Source organism: Gorilla gorilla, chromosome 9 (genome assembly GCF_029281585.2).
Source record: "Gorilla gorilla gorilla isolate KB3781 chromosome 9, NHGRI_mGorGor1-v2.1_pri, whole genome shotgun sequence".
In the NCBI taxonomy this organism is placed as follows: Eukaryota; Metazoa; Chordata; class Mammalia; order Primates; family Hominidae; genus Gorilla; species Gorilla gorilla.
In genome coordinates, this window is record NC_073233.2 from 74,603,928 (window position 1) to 74,618,468 (window position 14,541).

The 14,541-nt window shown below is 56.8% G+C and overlaps 1 protein-coding gene across 5 annotated transcripts in view; it reads right to left on the reverse strand.

The window, feature by feature from the left end:
• The window catches only part of SPTBN2 (spectrin beta, non-erythrocytic 2), a 43,863-nt gene continuing 29,322 nt past the window's right edge, over window positions 1-14,541 (reverse strand). For all 5 annotated transcript variants that reach the window (XM_019037283.3, XM_004051612.4, XM_019037285.4 and 2 more), the window contains 21 exons: window positions 14,159-14,361; window positions 13,745-13,835; window positions 13,378-13,524; window positions 11,022-11,285; window positions 8,880-9,104; window positions 8,513-8,602; window positions 7,927-8,187; window positions 7,711-7,841; window positions 7,277-7,481; window positions 6,027-6,401; window positions 4,783-5,027; window positions 4,549-4,687; window positions 3,837-3,921; window positions 3,394-3,590; window positions 2,916-3,055; window positions 2,750-2,825; window positions 2,615-2,665; window positions 2,174-2,394; window positions 1,741-1,914; window positions 1,144-1,186; window positions 1-850 (listed from right to left, as the gene is read on the reverse strand). In XM_019037283.3, the coding sequence (XP_018892828.2) occupies window positions 617-850; window positions 1,144-1,186; window positions 1,741-1,914; window positions 2,174-2,394; window positions 2,615-2,665; window positions 2,750-2,825; window positions 2,916-3,055; window positions 3,394-3,590; window positions 3,837-3,921; window positions 4,549-4,687; window positions 4,783-5,027; window positions 6,027-6,401; window positions 7,277-7,481; window positions 7,711-7,841; window positions 7,927-8,187; window positions 8,513-8,602; window positions 8,880-9,104; window positions 11,022-11,285; window positions 13,378-13,524; window positions 13,745-13,835; window positions 14,159-14,361 (3,597 nt within the window). In that variant the 3' untranslated portion in view covers window positions 1-616. The remainder of the gene's footprint in view (window positions 851-1,143; window positions 1,187-1,740; window positions 1,915-2,173; window positions 2,395-2,614; window positions 2,666-2,749; window positions 2,826-2,915; window positions 3,056-3,393; window positions 3,591-3,836; window positions 3,922-4,548; window positions 4,688-4,782; window positions 5,028-6,026; window positions 6,402-7,276; window positions 7,482-7,710; window positions 7,842-7,926; window positions 8,188-8,512; window positions 8,603-8,879; window positions 9,105-11,021; window positions 11,286-13,377; window positions 13,525-13,744; window positions 13,836-14,158; window positions 14,362-14,541) is intronic.

Consider the following 14,541-nt stretch of genomic DNA (forward strand, 5'->3'; position numbering starts at 1 on the left):
GAGAAGCTGAGCTGTTTAATCACCTCCTTGGCCAGACTCAAGGCGGTGGCTGTCCCTGAACAACACACCTTGGAAGCCATTGAGAGCAGCTGGAGATGGAGTGGCAGCTGGAGTTACAGGGTGGGGGTGGGGAGGGAGGGCTCCTGCGCCTCTGACTGTCATCTGGCACTTCTGCCCCCAGGGCCTGCTTCAGCTCTGAGAGGTTCCTGGCTGGTCCGAGGGGTGAGGAACCAGAAGGCAGAAGGCGAGTGCCCTCGCAGTGGCAGGAGAATGACCCTGAGGCAGGGGCAGCCACTCCCCACATGGCCTATGTTGAGGGTGCGGCACTGTCCACACCGTGAGGGACAGAGGCACGAGGCTGGGGAAAGGGGAGAAGTCGGCGGGGGTGGGAGGGGGTTGCCTGGGTCCCACCACCAGTCTGGAATTAAACAGCAGAAGAGAAGGGCTGCCCTTGGGAACATAGACTTGTCCCCAGTGACAGTTCCTGGTGATGGGTTGACCTTGGCAACAGACCCTAGCAGCAGGCAGTTGTCCTGACAAGAGGGCGGTCCCTGTCGACTGTCCCTGGCAGTTTCCTGAACGGAGGGAGGGAGTTGGCCTGGGACCTTGCCCCCAACTACTTGTTCTTCTTAAAGAAGCTGAAGCGTTTTTCTCGCTCTCGTTCTCTGCCGTCTTTGCTGCGGAGCACAACAGGCCCCTCAGCCCCGACGGGTGACACTGGGGGCATGGTCATGGCCCGCGTCATGCCCCGGGTGGTGCTGGGCACCACCGGCTCTTCAGGCTCTCCAGAGGCAGAAGACGCCATGGCAATGGCTGCATTCACCACCCGTAGCCACGAGCTCATCTCTGCCTGTGGATGGAAAGACCCTCAGTCAGCTTCAAGGACACTGTGCTGAGTTGGCCGCAGTGGACAGCAGGGAAGTGTAAGAGGAGGAGGCAGAAAGTGAGCTGACTGTTTCATGCTATTAGGAGAATGTGGCCAGCTTAGACAGGGAGTGCGGCCTGGTGCGGCCGTCGCACACATCCAGTCTTACCACAAAGGACAAGACCAGGAAAAAGAGGGAGGACGGGGAAGGAAGGGGAGTCTGCAGCTGGAAGCTTCTGGAATGGCACGGACAGAGAGGAACACGAAGGACAGCTCACCTCATCCTTGGCCTGGAATAAATATTCTTTTCCATCCTGTAAGCTGTTGGGAGAGAGAGGCCACAGGGCAGAGCTGAGAATCCGGATCTGCCAGGTAGCTGCTGGTGAGAGCGTAATCATGACCCAACACCGGGCTGGGACATCTGGCTGCAGCCCTCAGAGCCGGACCAGACACGCTCTGCACATTCTTCAGCCTCCCCAGACTGTGCAGAAGCACATCCTTTCTGACTGGCCGCAGAGGCAGGGGGAGCTCACTTCCACCCCAGCCCGGGCCTCCTGCTCCAGCTGCTTGCTGGCAGGCAGGGACAGGCCCCTGGAGGTCTTGCCAGATCCCTGCCTTTGGATTTCCCACCCTGGGTAATTTTTCACCTTGACATTGGCAGCCGTCAGGCCTGGGTCTTGGTTCTCCTGCTCCCCTTGGTGTGGAGACAACCAGAATCTCCGCCTCCCTCATCTACACTAATCCCCAAGTGGCTGGCCTGGTTACTCCACTCAGGCTCCTTACAGGAACTCCCCTCCCTCTGGACCTGACTCATGGCTCACCTGTGTCACTCCCAACTCTCCTCCCATCCCGAGAGCACTGTTCCCTGTTCCTACCCCAGCTTGAAGACATGTTTGCGCTTTCGGTAATCAAAGGCGACGCTGCCCTGGGCCCTGGCCAGGCTGACAGGCACTTCTCCGTGGTATGGCACTCCCGCGCTGGCTGCCTTGGCATCCTTGTAAAAGCCGAGGCTCCCACGCCGCAGGACACAGTACACGTTCTGCCAGGACCTGCGAGGGACGCGGTGCTGACTGGCCGGCCTCAGTGGCGCCTGCAACCTGGAGCCCTCTTGGGTGTCCTAGGACTTCCAGTTCTGCTCCCATCTTTAGGCCACGGTCTTCACACCCTCTGGTCCTCCCCTGAGGCCCCGCTCTGGTCCTAAGTCCTACCCTTTGCCCAGAAGATGTACTCTAAAGGGCATCCCTCCCTCTATCTGGGCAGAGGCTCTGGGGAAGTGCCCTCTGAGGGCAGGCTCCAGAGAGGCTGTACCTGTTGGCAGCCTTCTTCCCGAAGGCCTCCATCTCCTGCTTGCGGCACAGCATCCCCTCCATCTGCTCCTGGGCAGATGGCTCTGGGCCTCGAGGCGGCAGGGTGGCAGCATGGGCTGACTCGGTGGACCTGCTCTGGGGCATTGCAGATGGGACCGGGCCCCGAGTCCGGGTCTGCCTCTCTCCCCGGGGCCCATTGGCTTCGTCCCCTGAGCCAGGTCCCTGGGGGGGAATCAGTGTCAGTGTCAAAGGATGAGACGGGAGATCCCTAACCTGGGTGCCAGGAAGCTCCGTGTCCAGGAGTTGGTCTTCCTGCCCCCAAGCTGCCTGTGAGCCTCTGCCCTCTCCCATCCCATCCCCAGTACTCCCCCACCCGCACTCACTACCCCCTCTGGGCCCTTCGCCTCACAGTTATCAACACCACACTTGCAGGGGAACTCACCGGCCCTTCGGGGAAGCTGCTGTGCTCAAGTCTCTGTTGGCCCAGCAGGGGCTGCAAGGACAAGAATCTGTAAAAAGATGTGCGGGGTGGAGGGGCTACGACTCCGATGGGGGCACAGAGGGACAGTGGGGTCACCTGTGAGGGCTCTCCATCTGTGCAGACTCCATTAACACTGGGTGCGTGTGTGGATGGTGGTGGCCGTGGCTGGGTTCTGGGATGACCAAAGGCAACACAGAATCATTAGTCCCTGGGTGGCCTGGGCTCAGCCGCCTCCTCCTACCCCAGGCATCCTGGCTCTCACCCGTCCCAGGTGGTGTCAGAAGCTGTCTGGCCGCCCACCAGGTCCCCTGGAGGCACACTGGCTGTGGGTTCGGGAGCAGGCGGCTGTTTCCTCCGCTCCTCCTCCTCCCTCTTTCTCTTTCGCTCCTCCCGCTCCTCTAGCTGTCAAAAAATGCTGCATTCAGCGTGTAGAAGGTCGCGTGTAAGACGGCCAGGGAAACAGGGAGAGGTGAAATGTCTCAACTCTAATTTGATGAAATATGATAAAAGGAGAACAGAATTTGAGAAGACGGTGGGGACAAGAAACAAAGCGGGAGAAGGTGTCTCAGCATCACCCAGGGGAACTGACACCTCCTAAAGGTGTGACAATGGCACTCTCAGCTCACATCTGGGGGCCACTGGTGCAGTGGGAAGACAGAAGACATGTCTTCTCCAAGCAGAAGCCAGCACGGGTCGGGGGAGCAGGTTGGGGTGGGCATCCGGGGTCCTGTGTCCCTCACCGCAGTAAGCTTCTCCAGTGCACAGAATCGCTCCTCCCAGGCTACTGCTGACTTCTGGAAGGCCTCGTGCCGCTTGATGAGGCTCTCAACTTCGTCGACCGTGCAACCCAGCTCAGCACTGCGCACCAGCGGCTCCTGGCTGCAGAGCCAGGCCTCTGCCATCCCTGCATCTCTTCCAAACACAAGCACCTCCAAAACTGGCAGGATCAGGGGTTGCAGGAAGATGGTGGGTCAGAGTGGCCACTGGCAGGGCACAGTGGCCATGGCAACCTCAAGAACAGGGACACAGAGAAAGCCACTGCCCCAGAGCTGTGCCAGGCAGCGCGAAGATTGGGCATCGTGAGTTTCACACCCAGGGTTCCTAGTCTCACCTACTCTGGAACCCACAGGGTGCAGGATGCCCCCCACTCCCCACAGAGCCTGGAGCCCCCTTGGCAGCTCACCCAGCTGAAGCCAGTCCATCTTCTCCTGCCACTTCTCAGCTGTCTCCTGGCGCCGTGCCTGCAGCTGAGACAGCTTCTCTGAGATCTGGGGGCGAGGAGCAGAGATATGAGTTAGCACCAGGATGTGAGATCTTTCCACGGCCCCTGGGGAGTCACCCAGGGGGACAGATTCTTTCTTTCTTTCTTTTTTTTTTTTTTTGAGATGGAGTTTCGCTCTTATCACCCAGGCTGGAGTGCAGTGGCACAATCTCAGCTCACTGCAACCTCCACCTCCCAGGTTCAAGCAATTCTCCTGCCTCAGCCTCCGAGTAGCTGGGATTACAGGTGCCCGCCACCACGCCCGGCTAATTTTTGTGTTTTTAGTGGAAACGGGGTTTCACCATGTTTCATCACAGCCCAGCCACACAACCCATGGAGGCCAGGCTGGTCTCGAACTCGTGACCTCAGGTGATCTGCCCGCCTGGGCCTCCCAAAGTGCTGAGATTACAGGCGTGAGCCACCATGCCTGGCCCAGGACCAGTGATTTCTAATGTCAAGAGGCAGACGGTTCTGGGGAGAGATTTCCAGAATGCGAGAAACCCGTGAATGGCACTGAGGGGAGAGAATGAAAGGTTTCTTGCAAAGAGAGAATGAGAGGAAGCAGAAAGCCGCCAAGAAGTCAGCATTCAGCACTGCACAGTGAGAATGGCCCGGCCACCCAGGCCTCACCCACCTCCTCGGCCGCATAGTGGCTCCTGGTCAGCAGCTCCTTCCCCATGTCGATGCAGGAGGAGAAGCGGTCTGCCCGGGCCTCTATCTCTGCCTTGATGCCTTGCTGGTTCTTGATGACTAGATCCGCGGAGGACACATCCCTGGGGGGAGGCAGAAACCGCATCACCTGCTGCCCACAGCCCCATCACAGCCCAGCCACACAACCCGTGGAGGCCCTGGGCCCTGGGATTCTCACCGGGGACGCTCCTGGGCATCCATCTGCAGGTTGACCTCATCCATCCAGAGCATCAGTTCCCGGACAGCCTTGAAGAAGCGGAACTTGTCCGTGGTGTCCAGCAGCAGCTGCCGGCGAGCGGCAGAGCTTCCCTGAAGCTGGGCCCAGGCCTCGGCCACGGCCTGCATGTGGCGGCCGATCTCCTCAGCCTTGTCTCCAGCGTAGGCCTTCTGGAGCCGGTGGCCGTCGTCCTGCACCTGCTGGACCTGCGGAGCCCCGGGTCAGAGTCAGGCAGAGCGGGGGACTCCAAGGAGCCGCAGCCTGCCTCAGCCCTGGCTGCCACTCTCACCTCCTGCCTGTCTCACAGCCAAAGAAGCAGGCGGAGGAGCCAGGGAGTGGGGGTGCTGGGAAAGATGAAGGCAGGGGCTGGCCACACTCTGCCCTGTTGGGTCTCATCTAGACACCTGGGCTTAACTGGGGGAGGATCTGGAAAAGAGCCATTGGCCAGGTGAACTTTCAGAGGCCTGTCTAGGATGTGATAGACCTTGGAGATTGCTAGAACGCAATACTTAGCCTGAAAAGGGGATTCAGGCAGGGGCTGATGGGTTTTAGTGGTTGAAGGAAGGATCCATGCTTATTGAGTGTGGGCCTAGAGCTCAAGCCTGGGAAGCACCAACAGGCAGATTTAGCGCAGCATGAAGAGTCTCCTGGCCACTGGGAACCCCTGAAGACATCATGGGCTCTCAAGGGGGCTTGTCATCAAAAGTGTGAATGCAGTGGCTAGATGTTCCCTGCCAGAGATGTTTTCTTTCTTTTTGAGACGGAGTTTCGCTCTTGTTGCCCAGGCTGGAGTGCAGTGGAGTGACCTCAGCTCACTGCAACCTCCGCCTCCCGGGTTCAAGTGATTCTCCTGCCTCACCTCCTGAGTAGCTAGGATTACAGGCATGCGCCAGCACGCCTGGCTAATTTTGTATTTTTAGTAGAGAAGGGGTTTCTCCATGTTGGTCAGGCTGGTCTCGAACTCCCAATCTCAGATGATCCGCCCTCCTCGGCCTCCCAAAGTGCTGGGATTACAGGCGAGAGCCACCGCGCCTGGCCAAACAGAGATGTTTTCTTGGAGCAATTTCCTCATCTCGAAATGGCCCTCGAAAGAGTGCCATCCTCCCAGCATTTCTGAGCTCTACCCTAGCTCCTGGGAACTCTCCCCGGCATTTCCCCCATGGCCTCCTCTAAGCCTCCCCCACCTCCTCACGCTTGGGTCAGACCTGGGGGCTGAGGGCCTGAATGTCATGCTCGTAGGCACAGTGTCGGCGCTGCAGGGCCTCGGCAGCGTTGAGGTCACGGCCAGTCCCGTCTGGAAGCTGCTGCTGCTTGTGCTGCACCCGCGCCAGGGCTTGGCGTGCCCCGTGCAGGAAGCGCTGCAGCTCGTACGCCGCGGCCAGCACCTGACCCCGTGTATCCAGCAGCTCAAGCAGGTCAGCCCAGGCCTCGTTGAGACTGTCCTTCCACTCGGCCACGGTGGCCCGTGCGGCATGGCCCCCAGCAATGAGCCCATTGGCCAGCGCATTGGCGCTATCTACGCGCTCCTGACCGATGGTGCTTGTGTCCCGGGAGAACTCTCGGAATTTGTCTCGGAGCATCTGGTAGAGGAAGCAGATGGACAGACCATGCTGTGATGTTAGGGGATGTGGTCCCGCCTGATGGAGCGAGTCCTCCACTCCAAACTCAGAACCCACCTCTCCCCACTGCACGGGGGCCGGGACAGGTTTCTTCCCCATGGTTAAGGAGCAGGTACAGCTGCTTCCCACTGACCCTGTATTTGACAGACTCCCTCCACCCCCAGCAAAGGCGTTTCGAGGTGCTTGGGACCCTTAGGCTTCAGACAAGGATACCCTAACTATGGTCCATATTTCTGTACGACTGAGGGTCCAAGCCCCCAAACTGTGGGTGGGGGGGATCATACTCCGTTTTGTTGAATTCTGTTGAAAAGTGTGAGTGATAATTTCCTGTTTGCCCTTGTCTCAGCTCAGCTTCATGTCCCCTTTCTGTACAGTTCTTCAAATTGTGTGTGTGTATATATATTTAGAGATGATGGGGTCTTGCTCTGGAGTGCACTGGCGCAATCACTGCAGTGTCGACCTCCCAGGCTCAAGAGATCCTCCCACCTCAGCCTCCTAAGTAGTTGGGCCTACAGGCATGCACTGCTGTGCCTGGCTAATAAAAAAAGTTTTTTTTTGTAGAGATGGGGGTCTCACTATGTTGCCCAGGCTGGTCTTGAACTCCTGGACTCAAGCAATCCTCCCATCTCAGCCTCCCAAGGTGCTAGGATTACAGGTGTGAGCCTATGCCCAGCCTCTTCAAATCATATACCTCAAAACCAGGAGGACAGTGCCTGCTCAGCCTGGTCTTGCCCCTTAGCCCCTCAGTGCTCTGCCTGGGACGAGGTCCTAGTCTCCCTGTGGGTCGTCCACTCTTCCCACGGCTGATCTGAGCTGGGTGCCCTCCCTACACTCACAGTCACATGCTCGTAGTCCTGGCCCAGCTCGTGGGAGGCCGCCACCACCTCGCGCTCCTGGATCCACTGCTCCAGGTCATCTAGCTCGCGGCGGAGCTGGCACAGCCGGAGGTGCTCCTGCAGGCGCTCCCGCCGCTCTCCAGCCAGCTCCTTCAGGCCGGCATACAGCTTGTCCACCTGGGCTTGGCGGATGGATATCCGAGTGCTGCAAGAAGAATGAGGGAGGCACTGTGGGACTTAGGGGTGTAGCTCTGACCTCCGGTCTGTTCTGTGGAGCCCTGTCCCTCTGAGTCTCCCAACAGCTCGCCCACCCTGTGTTCCAGCTTTCTAGAAGGCTCCGTGCACACAGCACTGAAGGCTCCACATTCTCTGCACCTTCCTGTTCCTGCAGCCGGCTCCACCCCCAGGCTGGGCCGGGCTGCCACTGCACCCACCTCTCTGGGTGCTCATGGTCAATCATGTCCTGGCTGCTGGCTGCCAGCTGGTGGATGGTCTGTGCGTAGTCGGCCAGGGCTTGCTCCAGCACCTGGTGCTTCTTCACCTCTGCCTGGGCACTCAGCTCATCCTGGGGGAAGGGACAGTGGCATCCAGCATCAGGTCGGGGGAGGGCAGAACTGGTCACATACACTGGGCTCTGTCCTGGCCCTCACCTTGGCCTTCTCCTGGCCCATCATGTGTAATTCCTGCTCGCCCATCCAGGCCTCCGCCTCGGCGGCATCGCGGTAGAACTGCTGGGCTCGCAGGGCCTCCTCCAGTCGCTTCCCTCGAAGTTCCAGCTCGTGGCCCAGGCGTTTCCACATTTCCTGCAGCTCAGCCAGCTCTGGACCTGCTGCTGCTGCACCTAGAGCACGCTGCCGCTCCCTCAGGTCCGCGATCCGGGGCTCATGGCCCTGAATCTCCTTCTGCAGGGTCTGCCCGTGACCACAGAAGAGAAAATGCTGAAAGTCCTGCCCCAGCCCCACGTGCTCCCGGAGACCACCCTTCATCCCTGTGCCTCTCTCCTTCCTGGGTCCTCTGCTCCCTCTCCTAGCCTGGGGGTGCGATGGTAACACCCGTCAGCCCCCCAGCCCCCACTATCTCCCACTGAGAGGACCCACCCTCCCGAGGTGAGGAAAGACAGCCACTGAAGTCCAGGGTTACACTCAGTATCGAGGGGGGCCTGGTCTTAAGAAAAAACACGTCCAAGTCTGGGCAGGCTCCTGGGAACTTCTCTTTTGCCTTCAGCCTCTGCCTCACCTGGTTTTTCTTCATGAGAAGCTGGACGCTGGGCAGGTCCTTGCCATGCTCCATGGAGCTGGCCATGGGCAGCCGCTCTGTCACCCACAACTGGAAGAGGAAGAGGGGGTCAGTGGAGGCCCAGAGGGCAAGGCAAGCAGCAGGGACTGATTAGTGGGAGTGGGGACACCTGGGGCTACCGCCCTGTGTGTGGGGAACGGTCATCTCTGGTTCTGGGAGGCATCTCCAAGTCTCCCTACAGGGGAGATGGTCAATGCCAAAGAGAAGAGGGAACAGAGCCCTGCTGGCATCTCCCTGGCATCCAGGAGGGAGGCTAGAGAGCCACGTGGCTGGGGGCGGCTTGCCGTCCTTGCCCCCAGTGACTCACAATCTCATCTTCCACGTCGCGGTGGAACTGGTGCTGCTCGCGAGAAGCCTGCAGGCGCCGGCAGCGTTCCCGCATGGGCTGGCACAAGGCCCTGAACTTCTCCTCCACGGCCCTCGAGGTTCTCTCCACCTCCCCTGCACCCTGGTCCTCCTGGGCCAGTGCTTTGGCCTGGGCCTGGATTGCCTCCACCTCCTTCTCTCTCACAGCCATCTCCCATTCCAGCATCTGCAAACCACCAGGAGGAAGGACATGTTAGCTGTGCATTTCCGCCTTCATGCCCAGCAGAGACACCAACCAGTCTCTATCCAGCCCACTGTGGCTGCTCATCACTGCAGCTCACCCAGGGAGAGCATCCCCTCATGGGCTGGATCAGTGGATCTCGAACTTTATATGCACAAGAATCCAAGGGCAGGGGTTGAAAAAATCCCTATTGGGTACTGTGCTCACTACATGGGTGATGGGTTCAATTATACCCCAAACTTCAGCATCACACAATACAACTTATAACAAACCTGCACCCACACCCGCGAATCTAAAAGATTGAAATTTAAAAATCCAGGGTAGTGTGATAACTGTGCCCGTTATCAATTCATTGTCTCTCCATCCCCAATCCATCGTGGCCCTGCTTTGAGACACTGGAACTGGCCCCTGGAAACATTCCTCCTTTGCCAGCAGGCACAATCTAGGCCTTGTCAGCAGAGGGCGCTGGAGGGACACCACAATGCCTAGCAGATGCGGGGCATTCCACGGTTCCAAGGTGCTTTTCTTCCTCCTACAGCACAACTGTCCACAGTGCGCAAGAGATCCGGTGGCTCTTACTCTCTGGCAAGTTTTGCTGCACTCTAGTGGCCACTTCCTGCTGGCCAGCCTTGGCTTGCTGGCTTCAGACATGCTCTGGCCTGTGATACCCCAGCAAATTTCCAGGCCATTCAGTGGGCCTCTGCCCTCTCCAAGGAGGTCTGAGACTCAGCCATCTTGCTCCTTCCTGGGGCACTCCTCGACCCCAGAGGTGTCAGCTGCTCCCTACACTTCCCATTCTGCATTCTTCAGAGCAGGGACCAGCAAGTCCAGCCCACTGCCTAGCCTTATAAAGTTTTTATTGGACCACAGCTGCACCCCTTTTTAAAAAATTTTTTGAGACAAGTCTCGCTCTGCCACCCAGGCTGGAATGCAGTGGCACGATCACAGCCCACTGCAGCGTCGACTCTCCAGGCTCAAACAATCTTCTCACCTCAGCCTCCTGAGTAGCTGGGACTACAGGCACACACCACCACCATGCCCAGCTAGTTTTTGTAGTTTTTGTAGAGATGGGGTTTTGCCATGTTGCCCAGGCTGGTCTCAAAACTCCTGGACTCAAGTGATCTGGCCACCTCGGCTTCCCAAAGTGTTGGGATTACATGTGTGAGCCACCACACCTGGCCATACCCCTTATTTTACATATAATCCGCAGCTGCTTTTACCTTACAAGGTCAGAGTTGAAGGGCTGTGACATAGACCTTACGACCCATGAAGCCCCAAATATTTACTATCTGGCGCTTTACTGAAAAAAGTTTTCTGACCCCTGCTATAGAGTTTTCTTTACCACCTTTTACTAATTTATATTTCTTTTTTTTTTTTTTTGAGGCAGAGTCTTGCCCAGGCTGGAGTGCAATGGCATGATCACGGCTCACTGCAACCTCTGTCTCCTGGGTTCAAGCTATCCTCCTCCCTCAGCCCTCAGCCTCCCAAGTAGCTGGGATAACAGGCGTGTGCCACCACGCCTGGCTAATTTTTGTATTTTTAGTAGAGACGGGGTTTCACCATGTTGGCCAGGCTGGTCTTGAACTCCTGACCTCAAGTGACCTGCCTGCCTTGGCCTCCCAAAGTGCTGAGATTACAGGCGTGAGCCACTGTGCCTGGCCTAACTAATATTTCTTTTTACTGAAGTTCTCAACGTCAAATTATTAGGGGGTCTGTCTCCTAACTCTAACCCTGACTGCGACATATCCCTAGAGATTCTGATACTGGCTGCCCAAAGAAATGACTCTGGGAAATGCTAGTGAAGGTGTTAACTGCCAGGCCTTAGCTGGCCTCCTAAATCTTGAAAGCTGCAGACCCCTTTCTTCTGCTGTTCACCATCCCCATCAAAGGCCCACAGCACACCTGCTGCTTCTTGAGCAGGATGTTGACGCTGGTGAGGTCCTTGCCGTAGTCATCCGAGTGCAGCTGGGCCTGCAGGCTCTCCAGCCAGCTCTCCAGGGCACAGCAGCTCTGGGCAAACAGCTCAGCTCGGTTGGCATCAAAGAGGCTGCGGGCCTTGGCTTGGGTGGTGGTCTCCAGCTCGTCCCAGCGCCTGTGCAGGTCCCTCAGCTTCTCCGACACCAGGGCTTTCAGCTCTGGCTTCTCAAGGGTGAGCTCTCGCCCTTCCTGGAAGGCAGGACAGAGAATGTCAAAGTGCCCAAATTAGCCTGAACTTTAGAGGCTGAGAGCAGACCAGGGGCCTTACGGGCAGTAGAGACCTGAAGTGTGGGCAATAATTCCAAGTCCTTGTGGGTTCTTATCGACACACTCTTCACGGAGGTTTAAAATCCCTTCTAAACTGCTGTTCCCTCACTGCTGATGAACCCCACTCCTCCTTCAAGACCCAGCTCAAACAGCATTTCAACGAGGAAGCCCTTGCACTCTCTTTAGTTTGGGTTCCTTGGTGCCTGTGGTTTCTGGCACCACACTGCACATTTGAGTTATTTGCCATCATTTGTATTTCTCAACTCATTACTCTTCACTTCAGTGATAGCAAGTGAGTCCCACCTGGTTTCCCCACTTCCAGCTTTTCTGCTTGAGGATTTGTGTGTCTGGGGTGGTGAGGGAAGTGTGCTCTCTTGAACTGTGTGGAAGGCAAATTGGAAGAGCCACAGAGTTAACAAGCCCAGAAGCAGCCCTCAACCAGTGACAGACAGGAAGCTGATGGATAAACACGCAGCATCCTTGTGCCATGGCTGTGAGAGTGCTGTGTTCTGTGTTCCATCTACACCCCCGCAGAATGCCCCATGAGGGTTGGGCTCCTGATGCCCATGGGGGTAACTGGCATGACTTCTGTCCCTTCTCATGGCTCCACCCCCCTACTGATGCTTCCTGGGGACACCTCCCTAGAATCATTGTTTCAGGGTCTGCTTCTAGGGGAACACAAACCCAGACACTGCCTTCAGGCCATTTTGCAGGTGGCTGTGGCTATCAGGATGGAGAGCATCAAAGGCTAGCACTGCCTGGGTAGCTTCACAACCTTGAGCACAATCCACACTTGGAAGCACAGGCATGTGGTGGTCAGGACTTTCCGGGGCTTCTCTCCCACCTCTTCTTCCATGGGGCCCTGCACACATTCTGTGCTGCTGCTGGACTCACTCACCCCCTTGCTCCCAAACAGGCACTGCCTACCACTGGTTTTCTGTTTGGTTTTCTCTACCTGGAAACATCTTTTCCTCAATATCTCCACTTGTCCAAATTCTACTCATCCTCCATGGACTGCCCTGGATGTTGCTGCTTCTAGAATTTCCATATCTCCTCTCTCCTTATTCCCCAGGCTTCAACGGGGCCACTCTCACAGCACTCATCAGATTCTGCTCTGGATTCGATTTAGCTACCTGCATATATGCCTCATATCCTGGCTACAGTGTTGTTCCTTCAGGGTGGAGCCTACCATGGGATCCCTTTCGGACCCCACGCAGGGCCTAATACAATGCTTTGGATATAGTAGCACCAAGTAAATATTTGCTGAACGAATGGAAACACTTGAAAGCACACTGGTCTCCTTTTGTCCCAACCATCATGCCCTTGAGGGAAGGAAAGTGTCTTTTCGTAGACCTTGCAGTGCCTCGCAGACTGTTGAGCACGTACCATGTTCTGTAGGGATACTTGCTGAGCAGATATAAAGCTTTATCTGTCCTTGACTCTTGAGGAGCAGCTGGGTGGGAGACCAAGAACCAGGGATGGCAAGACTCGAAAATAAGGATTGGCAGACTACATACAGCCCACGGGGTAATCTGGCCCACTGCCTGTTTTTACAAATAAAGTTTTATTGGGAAACAGCCATGTTCATTCATTCACTTATTCTCTGAGGCTGCTTTTGCACTACAACGACAGAGATGAGTAGTTGTAGTAGAAACTGTTTGGACTGCAAAGCCTCAAATATTGACCATCCAGCCCAAGCCCTTTCCAGACAAGGTTTGCAGAGCCTGCTGAAGAGCGCCATCCTGCTTTGAACTCAAGAACAGTTACGGTGTTAAATCCAGGCTGCAGTTTCGCTACCTGCTAATTTGTACTTTATCAAGGTTCTGGACTCACTGTCCCACTGTTTGTCTCCAACAAAGACGTCTGTTTCCCAGAGGCCATAACTTTCCACCGTGGAGCTGTGGCACCAGAACCCCACAATCTCTAACCATGACAAAAACCACGTCCTGGAGCCAGGCCCTCCCCTGTACCGTGGGGGACTCTGCCCAGAGGCAGCCCCCACAGCACTGCTCACCTTGTCCACCTTGTCCAGCCAGTCTTTGTTGGCAGCCAGCTCGGCCATGAATGCCTGGTGCTTCTGCCACTTGGTATGCAGGTTGCGGGCCTCGTCATAGGACACGTCCTGGGCTGTCAGCATCTTCTCGTCGATCCAGAGCTTCAGCTGGACCAAACATAAAACAGGGACAAAGGAGAAGGGACATTTCCAAGGGAGGGGAGAGGGGGGCATAAAAGCAGGGCCACAGTGAGCCAGGAGAAGTGGGCGCCTTGGGAAGAAGCCATGAAGGGGCTCACAGTCTCCGGTACCTTGTGCTGGACTTATTCTAGGCTCAAGGTGAGAAAGGGATGGCTAGGGAATATCCCGGGGCCCCAGGGAGCCTCACCTCGTGACAATCTTGCAGGAAATGCTGCTGCTCCCGGTTGTCCCGAAGACGGCCCAGAAACTGCTGCGCTGCGTCTTGATTCTTCTTGTGCCTGGAACGACACCCTCTTGTGAAACTCTAGAATTTGCTGTGAAAGGATTGTGACCCTTTGGCTAACCTAGGGGCCTCCATTTCTTCCAGGGGAATAACGCCTTCCGGGAGCACAATGAGGCTACCCAGGAATCCTGACTTCCTTTTGGCCCTTGTTGGGGGTGGAATCTCCCAGCCCTCTCCAACCACTTGGTTCTTCCCCTCTACTTCTCTGTCAGCTCCTGCCCCATCTGTGGGTTTCCTGTGCCACGTTTATCTTTGAAGTCACCCTGTTTCTCCGATTCCCCCCTGGGAACCCTAATTCATGGACTGTCCTCATCAGACCTCCTCTCGATGGAGTCTGCCTTTTCTCGAATCTTGTCGGCGTGGATGTTGCCTTCAGATACCAGCTGGCGGCCAGCCTCCAGGAGCCCGTGGATCCGTTCCCCATTGGCGTCCATGGTGCTCATGAAGTCCTCCAGTTTTTTAATGGCAGCATCAGCAGCCTGGAGTGTCCCCGGCATCTCCGTGTGAGACAGAACATATTCCTGTGTGGGAGGGATGACATTCAGCTCATTTTCCCCAGCACAATTCACCCCCCTAGGAGGGACCCACTCAGGGGCAAATCTGAGAGGTAGGGACCAACAAGCGGACAGGGAGGGTAGCCCAGAGAGCTCTGAAGACAGGGAGGCTGCCAGCCAGCGTGGGAGCCTCAGAAAGTCACAGGG